The sequence below is a fragment of the Pristis pectinata genome, chromosome 15 (genome assembly GCF_009764475.1).
Source record: "Pristis pectinata isolate sPriPec2 chromosome 15, sPriPec2.1.pri, whole genome shotgun sequence".
Lineage (NCBI taxonomy): Eukaryota > Metazoa > Chordata > Chondrichthyes > Rhinopristiformes > Pristidae > Pristis > Pristis pectinata.
The window spans coordinates 23,333,118-23,351,864 of NC_067419.1; the positions used below are offsets into that span (position 1 = coordinate 23,333,118).

Consider the following 18,747-nt stretch of genomic DNA (forward strand, 5'->3'; position numbering starts at 1 on the left):
AGGCAAATTCAGATTAGTAAATTGTAAAATCACAAGACAGAACAACTTGAGGAGGCTGTTGACATTCATAGTTGGTAAGGTGTCAGGTTTAACAACTTTCCTCCCAGAGTTTTAAAGGACGGTTCAAATATTATTAAGCAATTTAAAGACAAGGATGAGAATTTTAATATCAGTTTATTGTACAATATAGTTCTCTGACTTCAATAACACTATAATAAGCAGAGAGCAGACACTTTTAAACAAACTCGAAGCTTGAATGGAATCTTTTTTGGTCTCCCTTTCCAATACCAATCCGGAGAATAAAACAGAACAAACACAAAATGGAGAACAATTCTTTATATATTAGCCTTAATGTGCACATTTTCATTTAAACACTGCATAGTATAGTTTTCCTTAGGGCAGAATCAAACCTTTGCTCCACACAAACAGAAAACATTCACAAATCTAGTGTGATATGTTAAGATAAACAGCTGAAAATAAGGAGAGTAAAAACAGAGCAGAAAAGTCAGAATTTCATGTTTCCACAGTGTAATCACCAACAGCATTGTGCTTCTGTATTAGTCTTTCTACTGACTGGTGTCCCAAAGAACATTCCAAGATTATGTTCAAAATATAGACACTAACAAGAAGGAAGAGAGGGAATAAGAAAAATCCAAACAGAAATTGCTGGAAACTCAGTGGACCTTGCAGAACTGTAGAAAGAGAAGACCCTTCAGGTTGAAGACTTTTTGTCAGAACTTAGAAAGAGAGAAAGACATGTTAGTTTTAAGTTGCAGACAAGGTGTGGGAGGACAGGCTGGATAGGAGAAGGGGAACACCCGTGACAGGGTGAAGCCAGGGTTGTAGAGGTCCTCTGCTTGGTGAGTTAATGGGGGCAGTTAGAGGATGTTAGTATAAATAAATGTAAAATGTTGTTTGACATGTCCAGCAGGTCTGGTTGTGCTAATGGAGAAAAACAGAGCTAATATTATTCATGGATGACTTACAGCAGAAATGGCCAGTTCTGATACAGACAGAAAAAGTGACATCGCTTCAGTTTTAGAATTCGATATTTGGTCTGAACGTCTGCAATGTGCCCAGTGGATCCTGAGTGCTGTCCTCAAGCTTGAGAGAACAGGTTGCATAGGAAATTGCCTTAAGAAGGCAAGTGATAGGTGGGGATAGAAGAATGAAGCAAGGAGTTGTGAGAGGAATAAGAAAAGTTGGAAGCAAACTTTGAAGGCAAAGGGACAATGGAGGCTTTTGAAATCAGGGAAAGAGTTGACCCGTGCATGAAGGGAGTGTATACATTGAGGCAGAAAGAATAGCTAGTGATGTAACAGACAAAACAAGAAGAAGTATTAAGTTGACTTGAAGGAGAGCTGAGCCCATGAGATTTATGACTGGAGGGAATTACATAAGGTTGGTTTAATTGGAGTAATTAAGTAGATAATAAGTTGATAATAAGAGTTTTAAAGCCAGTTCATTGAGCAGAGTGAAGAATGAAGTCATCGGGACATGGGCCTTGAAATGAGAACATGAGCTGTGCTACTTCAGAAGTTCCAGCACATCTGGATGGACAAGCAGTAGAATGTGCAACAACTTGCAACAACTCTAGAGTCAAACAAAGAGATAGAGAGATAGAATTGTGTTATCAGCAAACATGCACACAGGGAAACCAACCATTTATTTATTTATTTATTTATTTTTAAATTTTCCCCCCTCTCCTCTGCCCTCCCTCTGCTCCCCCCCATTTATTTTTAAATAATATTCCAAAAACGTAGCAAATAAATGACAAATTGCAACAATACATTACTTCCACAATGCTCTTCTGGATAGTGGAGTTTTATTTTTGAGGTCAACTTTAATTCCATTGGAGAAGAATATAAATGTGAATTATATCATCTAAAAATAACCAGATTCTGTATGTGTGTAACTTTCAGAATTCCATGTGGAATCATTCAAAAAGGTATGGCATTCAAGGACACACCTTAAACCCTTGCTAAATCAGTTCTGTTGCTGGGCTCTCACAAAGGTTAATGGTTAATCATTTCAAAGTGAGCAAAAGATTTTTGTCGATAAGTGATATTTTGTGTGTCACAGCTCAATTGGTTGAATAGCTTAACTATTTCATCTTCTTTTAATAAAATTAATTCCTAACATTCTTCTGTGTTGTATTTTCACCTTTTACATTATCGTGCCCTGGTGTTGATACTGTAAATAGGGCTGGAATTTTTGGGTCTAAGTATTTAAAACCGAAAAAACACCCTCAAAAACTTAGATGGAAAATTGTTCTATTTGTCAGCGGTAAAACTTTATAATAAATAAATTAATATAAGCAATAAATATAAACCAAGCAGAATTTATATTTCCATTCATTTTGCTTTAAGGTTTATTAAATCATGAGGAGCATAGACGAGGTGAATGGTCACAGTCTTTTTCCCAGGGCAGGGAGTCTAAAACTAGAGGTGAGAGGAGAATGATTTAAAAGAGATCTGAAGGGTGACTTTTTCATGTAGAGGGTATATGGAATGAACTGCCAGAGGAAGTGGTATAGGTGGGTACAATTACAACATTTGAAAGACATTTAGACAGGTACATGGATAGGAAAGGTTTAGAGGGACATGAGCCAAACTCGGTGAAATGAGACTAACTCAAGTAGACAACTTGGTCGGCATGGATGTGTTGGGCCAAAGGGCCTGCTTCCGTGCTGTATAACTCAATGACTCTAATGTTGTATATGGATTTCAAAATGTTCACTTGGGCTATTGACCAATCCTATTTATCTGTGGAATATACTAGTTAGTGGTATGACAATGGAAGAGTAATAGTGAGGTGAGCAAAAAAAAGTCCTCATGATTGTGTAGTAGAAAATGATGATTTTATATAAGAAAAAATTATATGAAGCCTGAATCAATCTATAATTATGGTTAGTCCTGATTTCAACTTAGTTGTGCTTTATATAGACTTAAAGATGGAGGTGCAGATATGTAGGCAAATTGGAGAAAGATGTAAGAGTAATAGGGTTATAGAAATAGAGGATGTCAACTTCTCTGATATTAACTGGGACTGCTTTAGTGTGAAAACCTCAGAGGGGGTGGATTTTTAACGTGTGTCCAGGAGAACTTTTTGAGTAAGCACATTGATAGTCCAACTGGAGAAGGGGCAATGCTGGACCCAACCTCAGGGAATGTAACCAGGCAAGTGATTTGAGTGTCAGTGGAAAAGATATTTGGAGATAGTGACCATAATTCTAAATTTTAAGGTTGTTCTGGAAAGGGATAAGAATAGTCCGGAAATTAAGATCCTAAGTCAGAGAAAGGCCAATTTCAAACTCATGAGACAGGACCTGGCAAACGTAGGCTGGGAATAGATACCTGTAGGTAGGTCTACAACCGACAGGTGGGAAGCATTTATATGTTACATAGTGAGAGTTTAGGGCCAATGTGTTCCCATACGAGTAAAAGGAAATAACTTCAAATCCAGGAAGCCTTGGCTGTCAAGAGATATTGGGCACTGGTTAAAAGAGAGGAAGCATATGACAGATGTAGAGAACAGAAAACAGGGCAACACCTTCATGAGTGTAGGAAGTATAGAAGGGCACTTAAAAAATGAGATCGGGAGGGCAAAGAAGGGGCATGAAATATCACTGATGAGCAGGATCCAAAGCTTTTCATAAGTATATTGAGGGCAGAAGTTTAACCAGGGAAAGAGTAGGACCCATTAGTGACCAAAATAGCATTCTGTGTGTGGAGCCAGAGGAATTAGATGAGGTCTCGAATGAATACTTGTCATCTGTATTCACTAAGTAGGATTACAGCTGGAATATTCAGGGACAGGGTGATGAAATTCTTGAACATGTTAGCATTAACACAGAGAAGGTATTAGGGGTTTTAGTGGGCTTAAAGATGAATAAATCCCTGGGGCCTGATGAGAAGTATCCCAGGCTGCTTTGGGAGGAAGAGAGGAAATTGCTGGGGCCCTGACAGAGATTTTAAAATCTTTGCTGGTCACAGGTGAGGTGCCAGATGACTGGAGGACAACAAATGTGGTACCTTTCTTCAAGAAGAGAAACAAAAATAAGCATGGTAACTACAGGTCTGTGAGACTATTGTCAGTGGTAGGGAAGTTATTGGAAAAACTTCCTGAGCGACAGGGTTAATTTACACTTGGAAAGGCAGGAATTTATGAAAGAAAGTCAGTATAGCTTTGTTAGAGAGAGATTCCATCTAACCATTCTGAATTTTTGAAGAGGTAATAAAATGTTATTAGGGGCAGCATAGTTGATGTAGTCTACATGGACTTCAGTAAGCTTTTTGACAAGGTCTCACAAGGGAGACTAGTCCAAAAAGTTAGAGCCCATGAGTCAAGGCAAGTTAGCAAACTGATCCCAAATTGCTGTGGTAATAGGAGACAGAATGGTAGTGTAAGGTTGTTTTTGTGATTGAAAGCTTATAAACACTAGCGTACAATTGGAATTGGTGGTGGGACCCATATTGTCTGCCATATACCTTAATGATTTGGCTATGAATGTAGGAGGTAAGATCAGTAAATCTGCAGATGCTACAGAAGTTGGTGGCATTGTTGATAATGAAGCGGACAGGTTACAAGAAGATATTAAACAGTTGATAAACTGGGCAGAGCAATGGCAGATTTAATACTGAGAAGTAAGTAGTGATGTACATTGGGAGGACTTAAGGGAGGGACACACATTGTGAATAGTAATACTGTAGAGAGTATTGAGGAATAGAAAAGCATTGGTATAAAAATCCAAGGATCTTTGAAGATGGCAGCACAGTAGATAAGTTGTTAAAGTAGATGAGTGGTGGAATCTTGGGGAAATTGATGAGAATGTGCAGAGAATCTAGAATTAATGTTGGGTTAGTGCAGATGGGTGTTTAATGGTCAGTGTGTACTTAGTAGGTAGAAGGGCTTGTTTCCTTCCTCTATGGCTCTATATATTAACGGGAGAGGGGGGGATAGAATATAGGAGCAGGTAGGTTGTGGTATAGCTTTCTAAAACATTGGTTGGGCCACGACTGTAGCACTCTGTGCATTTCTGGTCACCACTCTACAGGAAGGATGTGACTGCACTGAAGAGGGTGCAGAGGAGATTCATCAGGAACTTGCCTGGTTTCGAGCGTTTCATTTACGAGGAGAAACTGAACAGGCTGCGGTTTGGTTTCCTTGGAGCGGAAGAGGCCGAGGGGAGAAGACCTAATTGACGTCTACGAAATTAAGAAGGGAAACCTTGAAAAAAAAACTGAAATCATTTCCCATCCCGAACTGAATTAACAATAAAGCCAGAAAATTTCAAAACCTTATTATTAAAAAAGGAACCGTTTTCTCTGCACACGTGATGTTTAATCTTTCATTTGGAGACAAGGAGCATGAAAACAAAAGGCCTGGACCAGCAACGTGATACAACATTGGTTTAAACTTCAGAAGTGGCCTCAGATGGCCCACAGAAAGTCAAAGTTACTGCTCTGGATTGTGTCTGTGTGCGCCTCACACTTTATCGGCGGCGAAGTTGACGTTTAGGTGGGATTCCTGGTAACACAACGAAGGGAAACAAACCACAACTGCATTGTACTCCGAGTAGCAGTGAACTTTGAGGCGGAAAAGTTAAGTGGTCGCACCCACATCCCGCGGCGGTGAAGTTGTCTGCATTCACAGGAACGCGGGGCTTGTTGGGCAAGTCGCGGAGCTTGTCGCCACCACCGGGCACGGATCGAGCATTGAAGGGTGAGGCAAGCGTGTTCTGCTTTGTGAGGCATTTTGAGGAGCGACGTCACTAGCGCCTTGAGTAACTTATCTGCGAGTCGGATGTCTCGGGGAGTCCGGGAGTGGGAGGTAAGTCGGTGAAGTACCTCGGAACAAGTAGAGTGTCCGCTCGGTTTTGAGAGCGGGCAGTTTTACCGCTCTTTCCCCGGGTGTGGAGCGACGCCCGGTGTCTGAGTGACCCCCCTCCCAGAGCCCGGCCTCCCAGCTCCGTCCCTCAGTGAAAGATGTTTCTGTGCTGTGCTCATAACCTGCCGCGCTAAACTTTCGCCGGTGACACCCCATCTGATTCCGGGCCGATTCGACTCAGGCCGGGCCGGGCTTGGAGAAGCTCTTCGATGAATGTACCTCAATACTACATAAATGTGTCCAACATTTCTGCATCTGGTGTTGCTGCAGCACAGATTGAAAACCGGACTAAACAGTTTGTTACATAGTGGTTCAGGAATCCCAAAGGTGCCGGCCTGAATGTTTTGTCAGATCATAATCATCTTTCTTCGTAATTAAAACATAAATGCTGCTACATGTATGAATCTGATGAACCAAGAGCTGAAGAGCTTTATGTTCTGTATGACAAAATGCATTTCTTTGATTTCCAAGGTTGCTTTATTCATGAACCGTGTAAGTAGATAACGCTCCCTGGTCACAGTACAAGCCTTATCGTTCTGTTTCTATCATGTCAGTATGCCGTCAGTTTCCTTTTACATACATTTCTTGCACAAGCAGTCGGAAGGGACTTTAAAACGGTTTCAGCCCCTCAAAGTACAATGTCTGGAGGGCTTTAAACTGTCGCCTTATACCATGGAGACTTTGCAGTGCTTGCACCAGACTTCAGTGCGTCCCTCAGCATGTACCCCTGGATCCTGGAATGTGTCAGTTCACAATATTGAGTTGTAGACAGCTCCTTGCAAGGTTTGAGTAGACCAGAGAGCTGCTTCTACCAAATTAGTAATTTAATTACTCGAATTTGTGTTTCCCAGCTGCCTAGGTGAAATTCAAAATCTGGATCAATAGTCCAGGCTCAGGGCATTGTGAGCTGATCCAATGTCTCCTTATTTTGGATTCGCTATTGGAGGAAATAATTTACAGAATAATTAACTTTATCAGATCTCTCATTTGAAACCTGATTTTTATAATCTCTCAATCTTTCAGGAATGTAAGACGTGCTTATGTGACCTGGCCTGTTTGACTTCTGCCATCTTTTGAGGCATTCTGAGCTGCACTGCCTCAAAGGCCATTAGTTCCTTTAGTTCTGCAGGTGAGTAGCTGTATCTGTAAAACAAAAGGCTCTATTATACTACAGAACTTCTTCCCTTTTGTATTACAGCCCCTTTAGATGAAAACCTTTGTTCCATTGCCTTTAGTGAACTCAATCACCTTTGCTTCTTCTCTAGCCATAGTTTCTCAGCTTTTCCAAAATGCATATACTTTTATATCCTGACAATGAATGTACCCTTTAGTTCCCTTCTCCATCCCCTATCTTCCAGTCAATTTCCAATACATGTCACAAAGTTGCTTCTAATTCTCTCTTTTGCTCATTATTTCTCGTCCAGACCTTCTCAAAAATGCTGTCTAAAGGTTTATATAGGAGACTTTTGTAGTCATTTATTTATCATATAGAGGCTACTTGGGGAAAAATAGATGAATCAGAAGGAATTGCCTTTCACAAATCCTTGCTGACTTTTTTGATTAATTCTGCTTTGTCCAATTGATGTGTCACTCTGTTGTAGAATACAGATTCATGTAATTTCCCCACGTAAAATAAAATGACAGGACCTTAATTATCTGACTATTTTAAACAATGGAGAGATATTTGTGGTTTTCTAGTTCAATGGCACCCATTCATGCTAACCAAAAACTAATCCTATTTTATTCTCCCCATAGTCTCATCAACTCCTGCCTAATTCTACCACCCATCCACACTCAGGATAATTTACACTGCCAATTAACCTACCAACCCACATGTCATTGGGATGTTGGAGGAAACCAGAGCACCAAGAGGAAGCCCATGAATTCACAGGAGAATGTGCAAACTCCACACGGGCAATACCCAAGGTCAGAATTGATCCTGGGTCTCTAGAGCTGTGTGGTTACTGTGCTGCCCCAATTTCCTTGTCTCTCTCAAGTCTTATTTTTGTTTTTACTTGTATTAAATTTAGTAATTTCTTTGAGTTTAGTTCTCTTTCACTCACATGAAGATAGTTGCAAATTAACTTGATATTTAACATTCCTTAATGGCCTCACATTTCCCCTAGCCACTCTAGTTCTCTTACTACGTTCACTGAAACATCTATGGTTTACTTTGTCCTTTGCAACTACTTTTCATTTTGTCTTTGCACCTCTAAATTTTTTTCAGTCTGTTTATAGTTTATTCTTAAATAATCGGATTCAGAGAAAATGGTGATTTGTGTTACTCAACTCTCATTTGTTATTGGTTTAAAATTTTTCCATCATCACTACTTATCTTTCCAGCTAGAATTAGTCTCCATTCAGCTCAGATGCAGTTCATTTTGCCAGAATAGATGCTTCATGTCCCAGCACTAATACCAGTATCCCAGAACATTTCCTTCCCACACCAGTACCTTCCTGATCTGTTTATTGATTTGGTAGTTATAGATGGTGTGTAATGTAATAATTTATTGGTTATCACCCTGGAGGTCCTGATTTTTAAGCTCCTGGCTTTTGTTGGTCTCCTAGAACCTCTTTCCTCACTACACACAGTGAAATGCATCTTTTGTGTAGAGTGTTGTGGGGGCAGCCCACAAGTGTCACCACACTTCCGGTGCCAACCTAGCATGCCCACAACTTCCTAACCTGTATGTATCTGGAATATGGGAGGAAACCGGAGCACCCAGAGGAAACACACGCAGACACGGAGAAGGTACAAACTCCTTAAAGACAGCGGCTGGAAATGAACCTGGGTTGCTGGCGCTGTAATAGCGTTACGCTAACCACTACACTATCGTGCCTGCCCTTACATCCATTTTTCTGACATGGGTCACAATAATTAATTCTTCATTTTCCATTTCCATGTTGTTGAAATATCCCCTCCCCTGTTAGACATCATACCCTTCTGGTTTCTCAATCTAGTGAATACTGGATTTCTACTTACCCCCAATTAGTGACTCCTTCAACACCTGCAGACTTCCTGCTTTTCTCCTCGTCATGCCTCCACTCATTGGTAACATCTGTAGCTAAATGAAAACTAACATACAACATTAGTGTTGTATCTAGGAATTAAGAAGCAAAGAGGAAAACAGGAGCTCAGACCATTTCAAATATGGGCAAAACTCCAGGGGTTTATAGCTTTTTTTTCAATGAATTTGATTTTTACGACCTTGATAATGCACATGTCACTTTGTTTTGGCCTGTTAAGGTTCTTGTGCTGCAAAAGAACAACGAACAAAACTGTGTTCAATCTGTCTCCAACAGAAGCAAAACTAAAGGTCGCAGACAATAGTGGCCTTTCACCAGCTGTGGGCTAGTTTGATGAATAACAACACAGTACTAGTTGGGTATTTTATCCATTAGCTAGACCATGTATACATTTTTGAGCAACAGACTATGTGTTAATGCTGATGCTATATAATATGACTTGCAATGTAAATGAAGTGGATTCTACTTTCACTGGAACTCTGGTTTAGCACTTGGGCATTTCTCCTCTAACTTTGCTAATACTAAGGAGCTTTAGATTCTTTGGACAAAAGAATTGACTTAAGTAGTTCATTTAATTCAATGTGACTTTTTTTCCAGCAATATGTGTGAGGAATTAGAAAAGTAGAAGTAGTCTGACTTGCAGGATAAGTCTGACAATGTTGCAGTCATCTTGTGCCTTTCATTTCAAATTCTGTAGGGTATTTAATTATCAACATTTCTCTTTTGATGCTTGCCCAATGTACTAGAAGGAATTATTGTGAAGACACCCAACTCCCATTTGCTGAGGAGCATCACTCTACACAACTATTAGTCAGGATTTGCAATCAGTCTTGTTTGGAGGTCTGAAGGTGTGCATCAGTGGAGGGGGGGGGCCACATGTTCATCTCCTTGATCTTTGTTTAAATATTTCATCTTTTTAGTCATCAAAATATATTGAAGAAATTATGTAGGTTATGGATAAAGGAATACTGCAGTTTTGTGATTATTTGAAGAATGTATGATCTTTGAAAGTGCTCTGTTAATCTATATTCAAATATTCAATGTCTCATTTGCAGGACCTGCTTCCCATTTCTGGTATATTGAATACAGTAATTCTCAGAACTATGCAGGACATTGCTTCTAATATGTGTGCAGTTACTCCTAATTAAATACCTAAGAAATCGTCAATATGGTTTGTTGGCATAGTGAGTCGTTTCCATTGCTGCTCCTGATAATGCTTACAAACCACAAGGGTCTATCACAACAGCTTAAGTGCAGTTATTTAACCAGGCCCAATACTATAATCGATGTTAAAACTGCTCTGGCAAAAGGGATGAAGAGCTTGGCCCCATTCTACAAAGATACAAAGGAGGAGTGCCTTAATGAGTGTTGTAGTGACCTACCTATAAAAGGTAAGCAATGATTTGAAGATAAATTTGATATCATAGCCTATGTTCCTATGCGTCTTGCAAACTTTATCTATATACTTGGCATAGTTTGTTCAAAGGTCAGTAAGATGGCAAATAGTTCATTGACCAAAATAACTTTAGGATGAGGTAAAGGTGTAACTAAGAATAAAAGAAAACTGCCTTGCAATCAATGGTACTGATTACACACATCAGTACTTGTAACTTTGTATTTACCTGGTATAAAATGTTTCACAATGACAGATGAATGAGTCATAAAGAAATTACAAAATAAAATTTACAGTTTGGACCCTGCAGCATTATCTGATAAATACTTAAACTCTAATCTAAAAATCAGATGGTGCCCATTTTTCATGTACAAATTGCACAGAAGTTGATTTCACCTGCAGCAGATTACCAAGATAATCATTTATGGGTGAAGTGGCTCCTCTGAAGAAATTGGAGCAGGCACTTCTATGTGCTATTCCCATTTGTGCACTTGACTCCTTTTGGCATCTGGCGTGCATTTAATATTCATGATTCATGCAGTACCCATTTTTGCCCTTAGTGGCATTAATCTGAGCTCAAAGGTGAAACCTATAAGCTTTTATAAAATGGTCTCAGTACAACTAAAAATGTATTGTGTGGCTTGGCTACATTCTTCGTTATTTAATGGGACCCTGCAGACATCAGGAGACCTGACTGGGCAACTTCAGAACTTGCTGCAGGTTGCTGAAACACTTTCCAAGGTCCAAAAAGAGCACTGTAATTAATATGGAGCACGTAGCTGCAGACGTACCATTCGGTAGATGCCTCAGTGGTGATGCCACTGGCAGCACTGCTTCAGCAACCACTCTGAATACGGTCCGACAGTTCCAGGAATGTTATCAACTGTGACACCAGTGTCACTTTTCTCTGTGCAATGAACGAGATTGTTTACCTAAGTAAGGCTGCCCTTGGACAAAGCTAATGTGATCAGAACTATTTATAGCAAAATTCAAATAATACAGAAAACAAAATCATGACCTGTAGGTCTGAAATTTAACACCCTGGTGCCTTGCTCATTTCTCAGCCTTGTACAGAAGTCTCAATGTCTAGTGCTACATGGAAGCATCCCTTCTGTTACTGCAGTCTGGCTGCTTCCTTTTACTTCCAGTCAGCACGTTTGCCACGATGAATCATTGCCTGTGATGGGCCAGCCTCAGACTGCTGCTCAGGGCCAAATGAAGGAGCTGGCAATGGGGTGGAGGTGACTGTTGCTTGAAAGGTGAGGGTGGAAGATTGCTTGGTGCCCTTGAGGTAGCAATCAATATCTTGAACCTGCCTACCACTCGACCCCACCTGGGACTGGACAGACAATGGTGGGGAGATGCTAGGGAGGACTTTCAGAGCTTTCAGGCACAGAGCTAAAATAATGACTGTCAAAGGTGATGTGAAGAAAGTTGGATGGAGAGAGTAATAAAAATCCCTTTTACCTGTATGTTTTATTGCTGATAGAGCTCAATTATCTATGTGCCTTTGTATTGCATTTATTCATTACTGATTGTTTGTCTTGTAAAGAAACTTTATAGAATCATGTCTGTGGTAGCTGGGAGTTATCCAGCCTAATCCCACTTTCCAGCATTTTGTCTGTGGTTTTGTAGGACATGGCACTTGAAATGCATATCCCAAGGTGTTTTTATACATGTAATGAGGATTTTTGGCTCTATCATCCTTTTTGGACAGCAAGATGCTGATGAGCCACACCCTCCTGGTAAAAATGTATCTCCTCATCCATCCATCAGGCTGTTTAGCTATTGACTACTCCGATAATGGGAAATGGTTCACCCTAGCAACTCTGTAAATTATTTAATTTTTATCTCAGTTTGGACTCTTCTATTCCAAAGAAACCGACTCAAGTCAATTCGGTCTTTCCTCATAGCTAATATTTTCAAGTTCTGGCAACATCCGTTTTATCTGTATGTCCTCTGTAAGTCCAATTGTCACAACAGTAACATCACAGATTTGCAGCCAATAAGGTATCAAAGTCCCAGAACAAAAATGGGCACTACATGTGTTTATGGTCCTAATGTTCTGTAGCTCCATAGCATTTTGCATTTTAGTACATCACGCAGTGCATAATCACAGGAACATAATTAATGTGATTTTCATCATATATTAGAAAAAAATTCCTACAACCAAATCTATCAAAGTAGCATTCTGAAATTATTACAAAAAACTATATTGATTTCAGAAATCCCATCTTGCATTATCCATTTCACAAAATGAAGAGATTGTTAATTTTTATATAATTTTAATACTGGAATTGTTGCTTGAATTGCAAGTGAGGTAGTTCTACTAATTGTTCAATATGGGCATAATTGAAAACTTTATAATTTTCTAGACCTGTAATAATTTTTCTGTTTGAATATGTTAGGATATTACAAAAGTTTAAAGCATTTTTATGCATCAGTACTGGCAATTTTCTATGAAACATTAATATTTACAGAAAATGTACAGTATTATTGACATTGTCCTGTTCCTGCTGTTTTGGTGATCATGCGAACCTCTAATATGCCTTAAAAGGCCAGGAGGTACATTAAACTAGAGTCTGGGTATACTTTTGCCTCTCCTTATCATGAGGGAAGAGCACCTTAGGAAGGGCCAAGAGATTCACTTTCAGCCCTGATTGGAATCTTTGAGTAGTGAGCATGCTGCGTACTCTGCTCAGTATCACCAGGTGGCCCAGCCAAAGAAGTGCCATTCAAGAGTTGTGTTAATTTGTGAAGGTTGGCAATGGTCCTCCCAGTCCCACTAAATTTCTACAGATTCCTGCTGATCTGGTTCCACCATCTCCTATCCAACTCTAACTCAGGATCTCCCTCCAACTACTGGCAGCACTCCAACTTCTCTTGACCTTGATGTCTTACAGCAGAATATTGCCTTGAGTCAAAAAGGTCACTGGTAGGATCCAAACAACAAACAGACTTTGGAGTTAACCTCAGCTCTTTGCAGTTACATTCCACTAATTTGAAATAATTTTTTCTCTTGATTGAGCATTAATTCCTGCTCTTCCTTGCCATAGCTTTCAGTTCCACAGCTTGAGATGGTTGATAATATTTCAATATAATCTGTTTAAAAATGTTTTAACTTCAGAAATTCTAGTTCCTTCCAGCCTCATTGACTTGGTATTCTACCAAAAGCTTTATTTATTCCTCTTTATTAATAAAGCAGATTGCTGTAGACTTTCTCAAATGATATTTGATGTATTAAAATCTGTTTTTCTTTTTTTTGTTTAGGAGGATATCCTTGCAATTTTATGACATTTGCTCCCACAAAGACATATTCCCCGAATTGCTATCTTTTTTATTGTTCAGACAAAGATGCTTGTCCAATGATTCATTTAAATGGATACATCAGCTACGTTATTGAAAATGGTAACAGGCATTTATTTTATAAGCTAGCATCTGATATAAAGTGTTGAAATTAAAGCTTGATTTGTTTTTAAGTGCATCTCCAATAGAAAGTATCTATTATATAAAACAAAGCAATTTTTAAATGATGAAATTTACATTAATGCAATCACGAAGCATGTAAGTGTTTGGGATGCTTATTTCTGGCATCCTGCAATCAGATTTTTCCCATTAGTTTGTTTGGCAGGGAGCTCTAGGACACAAAATACTGTGGTTGTTGAAAATCTGAAATAAAAATAGGAAATGTTGGAAATTCTCAGCAGATTGGACAGCATTTGTGAAACAGAATTCATTTATGTTTCAGGTTGATGATCTTTCATCAGAACTGCAAAAAAAAATTATATGGAGAGAAAGGGTGGAAAGAGAAAAAAAAGTAGTTGATTATATAGAGAACAGGGAAGAGTAAATGAGAAAACTGATGGTGCAGAGGAATTGGACAGATTAGGAAGCTAAAAAATGGGTAGGAGTAAATGGGGAGAGGATCATTATCCAAAACTATTGAACAATGTGCATTTGGAAGCTAATGGGGAAATTGAAGAGGGAGGAATTGGATAGCCCTGGAGAGCAAACACCTAGATAAAATGTGTGCTCCAAGCTCAATCCATCCACACTTAAAGCTGACTAGTGTGGAATTAAATCATGACGACACCAATTCCCTCCAACTAGTTATGAAAGTCATTCCACTAGTTCTGGAAGACCAGTAGAAGGCTGATCACAGAAGTCGGATGGTGGAGACTCTTCGTTTAAAAACAAATGTAGCTCTGGACGCCTTGATTAAGGTAGATTGAAGTCCTTTACCCACAGGATTGAGGAAACCTCCAGGCCTATAGCCCAGTGGGAGGACATTGGATGAGTTGATGAGAATGTGGAGTGAATTTTAAAAAATGGGATTAATGTTGGATGATTACAAATGTGTGGTTGATGTAGTTGTGGGCTGAAGGGCCTTGTATTATATCTCTCTATAAACTAATTACAGAAGTATATATCACAGAGGTGGAGTTGTATTGGGCTTTGTGCAGACTGTTCACTGAGGGTGGGAAAAAATAATAGCTTTGTTCAGCAGTTGAGTAGCCATGTAACAGGGTGGGAAATTCTTTTTACCTTTTAAAGTCCAATATTTCGCAGAGGCAAAAGCAAACTGCAGAAATATGTTTGAATACCAATCACAGAACAACATGCTAATATATTGCTCTGTACCCTTAAAATTGACTCTCTACAATACAATGTGTCAGAATCCCTAATGAAACTTAAAATTTGTTTATGGTATTAATGTATTATAATGACTTTTAAGAAAAATACACAAATGCTTTTCTTTTGCATGCAGATCAAGTGAATGTGAAAGCAGTGGATATGTCTGTGAGGAAATTGCATTCCCAGAGCGGGGAAAAATCTTCAGATAATGGAATTCCAACTGATATTGAAACTTTAGCACCTGGTCTTTCTTCCAGTCGAATAACAATCAACTTTCTCCCACCAACCACCATTCACTCTAGAACCAAGCAGCCCATGGCCGGCACCACCTTCAAAGTACCCACAGTTTTATTAACAACTTCCACTCAAACTACATCTTCCACTCCAGTAACAACCACACAGTTACCTGTGACTACAAGCTTTTCAGTGACAACAAAGAAGTCAACAGCAACCACCACACTCCTAAATAGTCTCTTATTGACATCTGCCAAGTCATTGCCAACCACTGTTTTCCCAATAATGCTATCAACACCGACAAGAACTGCTGCTGTCCCCACCACTTTGCTGGTGACTCCTACCATGACCCAAGCAATCACTTCCATCACCACAAAACCACTGACAACTTCTACCCTCCAAACTACTCTACAAACCACCACCACTCTTCCAACCACCCTACAAACCACGACTACTCAACCTACAATGACCACAACCCTCCCAACCACCCTACAAACTACCACCACTCAACCTATGACCACTACCCTCCCCACCACCCTACAAACCACTACAACTCAATCTACAATGACCACTACCCTTCCAACCACCCTACAAACTACCACCACTCAACCTATGACCACTACCCTCCCCACCACCCTACAAACCACTACAACTCAATCTACAATGACCACTACCCTCCCCACCACCCTACAAACCACTACAACTCAATCTACAATGACCACTACCCTCCCAACCACCCTACAAACCACTACAACTCAATCTACAATGACCACTACCCTCCCAACAACTTTACAGACCACCACTACTCAACCAACCACGATTACTACTCTTCTAACCCATCCACAAACCAGCACCACCACTTGGCCAACAACAACCACCACTCTCCCAACCACCACTACTGGACAAACAACTCCTCTCCCAAAAACACAACCAATGACCACCATCTTCCTACCAACTACCGACTTAACAACCACTACCATCACCACTGTCTCGACAAGAAAGTTGATACCAAATGTAACTCAGCAATCCACTGTGTCCAGGATTCCAGTTGCTAAAACTCCATTCTTTAGGATTATAACTGTAGAGTCAAACAATGGAAATAGTAATAAGAAGGATGATGGAGAGAAGGACCAAAGACACAATTTGGGAGGTCCGAATGAATCAGCAGGAAAAATGGAAGATTCACGAATGGAAACTAAAGGTGGACTGATTGCAGCTTTATTATTTGGATTGTTATTTCTAACAATAGTGGTTATTGTATTAAGTAAGCAGGTAATAGAGTCATTTAACAGAAGGCACTATACTAAAATGGATTTCTTAATGGATGGAATGTATGTAGATGCATGAACTAAAATATTCTGGAAAAAAGACTCTTGCATTATGAACAATCATGGACTTGGAGGAAATCCCAAAATGACAAAAGCATCTACTATAAAATTGGTATGGTTAATTTTATCTTTGAATGTGGAAAAACAACATGCATATATGGTAATTTGAAAGGACATAAGAGGTGCTTTTTATATTTTCAATTTTCATGAGAACTCATTTTTATTGATATACTTTTTGGAATAATCAGCTTTTTAAAATTAGAATCTGAATGGAAAATTCTATAAATGATGAAATACGATTAAATCATTTATTGAGAAATTTCAGTACTTTGCTAGATAATCCAGATGCTGATTCATTAAGTATGGAATTGATCTTCGTATTGGTGTATGGAATTTGGAGAAGTTGATTGGAGGTAAAGTGCAAAATTCCAGCAAGAATGATTGAGAAAAGTTTTGAGGTGATGACAAACATGTTTAACATTGGTTTTGTTGTAGGCCTGTTGTGTGACATTGTGGAGCTAACGTAAACAGATGGTTTTCCATGAGGAGCCGAATTTGAAGAGGCTGTTCCACAGTTCTTTCCAACGGATGCGTTAGTGAGGTCAAGAAAGGCCATGTATATGACTGGTGCTGCTCCCTGCACTTTTCTTGGAGTGGTTGCATGGCAAAGATCATCTCCACTAGATGGACATAGTTCATGCTATGGTTCAGGGTGCAGCTCTTCAGGTAGTTATGAAGACCCTGGCAATGACTTTCCCTGTGGTTGAAGTGTCTCTTTTCATGAAGATGGTCACAATTAAGGCTTCCCTGAGGTGTTCTGGTATATCCTCCTCTTCCCAGATGTGGGCAATGAGCTTGTGGATTTGTGACATAAGATCTTCACTGAGTTTTAGAATTTCATTGGGAGGTAACGTGTGTTCCTGAGGTCTTAATATGTGCAGATCACTGCTGGAATCGTTGTGGTTTACCATTTATATTGAGATTTGATCTCAAAATCTCAATTCTTAATTCCATAAGACATGGGAGCAAAATTAGGCCATTCAGCCCATCGAGTCTGCTCTACCATTTGATCATGGCTGATGTTATTTTTTCCCTCTCAATCCCCTTCTCCCCGTAACCTTTGATGCCTTTACTAATCAAGAACCTATCACTCCACTTTAAGTATACCCAATGACTTGGCCTCCACAGCTGTCTGTGGCAATGAATTCCAGAGATTCACCACCACCTGGCTAAAGAAGTTCCTCCTCATCTCTGTTCTAATAGAACAAACTTCTATTCTGAGGCTGCGCCCTCTGGTCCTTGACTCTTCCACTACTGGAAACATCCTCTCCACATCCACTCTATCCAGGCATTTCAATATTCGGTAGGTTTCAATGAGATTCCACCGCCCCCCTACCCCCCCCCCCCCCCCCCCCATCTTGCTAAAATCCAGTGAGTACAGGCCCAGAGCCATCAAATGCTTCTCATACATTAACCCTTCCTTGCACTGGATCAATCTGGTAAACCTCCTCTGGACCCTCTCCAATGCCAGCACATCCTTCCTTAGATATGGGGCCCAAAACTGCTCACAATACTCCAAATATGGTCTGACCAATGCCTTATAAAGCCTCACCATTACATCCTTTTATATTCTAGTCCTCTCTAAATGAATGTTAACATTGCATTTACCTTTCCTACTACCGACTCAACCTGCAAGTTGACCTTTAGGGAATCCTGCACTAGGACTCCCAAGTCCCTTTGCATCTCTGATTTCTGAATTCGCTCCCTGTTTAGAAAATAGTCGAATGCCTTTATTCCTTGTACCAAAGTGCATGACCGTACACTTCCTTACGTCGTATTCCATCTGCCACTTCTTTGCCCATTCTCCCAACCTGTCCAAGTCCTTCTGCAGACTCCCTGCTTCCTCAACATTACCTGCAGCTCCACCTATCTTTGTATCATCGGCAAACTTGGCAACAAAGCCATCGATTCCATCATCCAGATCATTAACATATAACGTGAAAAGTAGTGAACCCAATACCTATTCTTCATCCAACAATTCCTGAATTTGTGGATGAAGAATTAAAAGATAACATTCATAAACATACAGATTTTAATTTATTTGCAAATTATTCACCCAATATAGAAAATTGTGAGAAATAGCACATTTTGATAAGGAAAATTGGGAGAATGGGGTTAATAAAAATCAACCAAGATTAAATGGTGTTGCAGGGGCTGATTGGCCTAATTCTCTTCCTATAT

The 18,747-nt window shown here is 39.7% G+C and overlaps 1 protein-coding gene across 3 annotated transcripts; it reads left to right on the forward strand.

The window, feature by feature from the left end:
• Positions 1 to 5,206: 5,206 nt before the first annotated feature.
• mansc1 (MANSC domain containing 1) lies at positions 5,207 to 17,885 on the forward strand. 3 transcript variants are annotated; one of them, XM_052030421.1, is made up of 6 exons: positions 5,207 to 5,832; positions 6,913 to 7,018; positions 7,645 to 7,815; positions 9,972 to 10,307; positions 13,580 to 13,717; positions 15,078 to 17,885. In XM_052030421.1, exons 4-6 carry the CDS (start codon positions 10,085 to 10,087, stop codon positions 16,523 to 16,525), a joined length of 1,809 nt encoding a protein of 602 aa, XP_051886381.1. In that variant the 5' UTR covers positions 5,207 to 5,832; positions 6,913 to 7,018; positions 7,645 to 7,815; positions 9,972 to 10,084; the 3' UTR covers positions 16,526 to 17,885. The 3 variants fall into 3 exon arrangements, with proteins under 3 accessions (XP_051886381.1, XP_051886382.1, XP_051886383.1); XM_052030423.1 differs by lacking the exon at positions 5,207 to 5,832 and adding an exon at positions 6,057 to 6,216; XM_052030422.1 differs by lacking the exon at positions 7,645 to 7,815.
• The last annotated feature ends 862 nt before the right edge of the window (positions 17,886 to 18,747 follow it).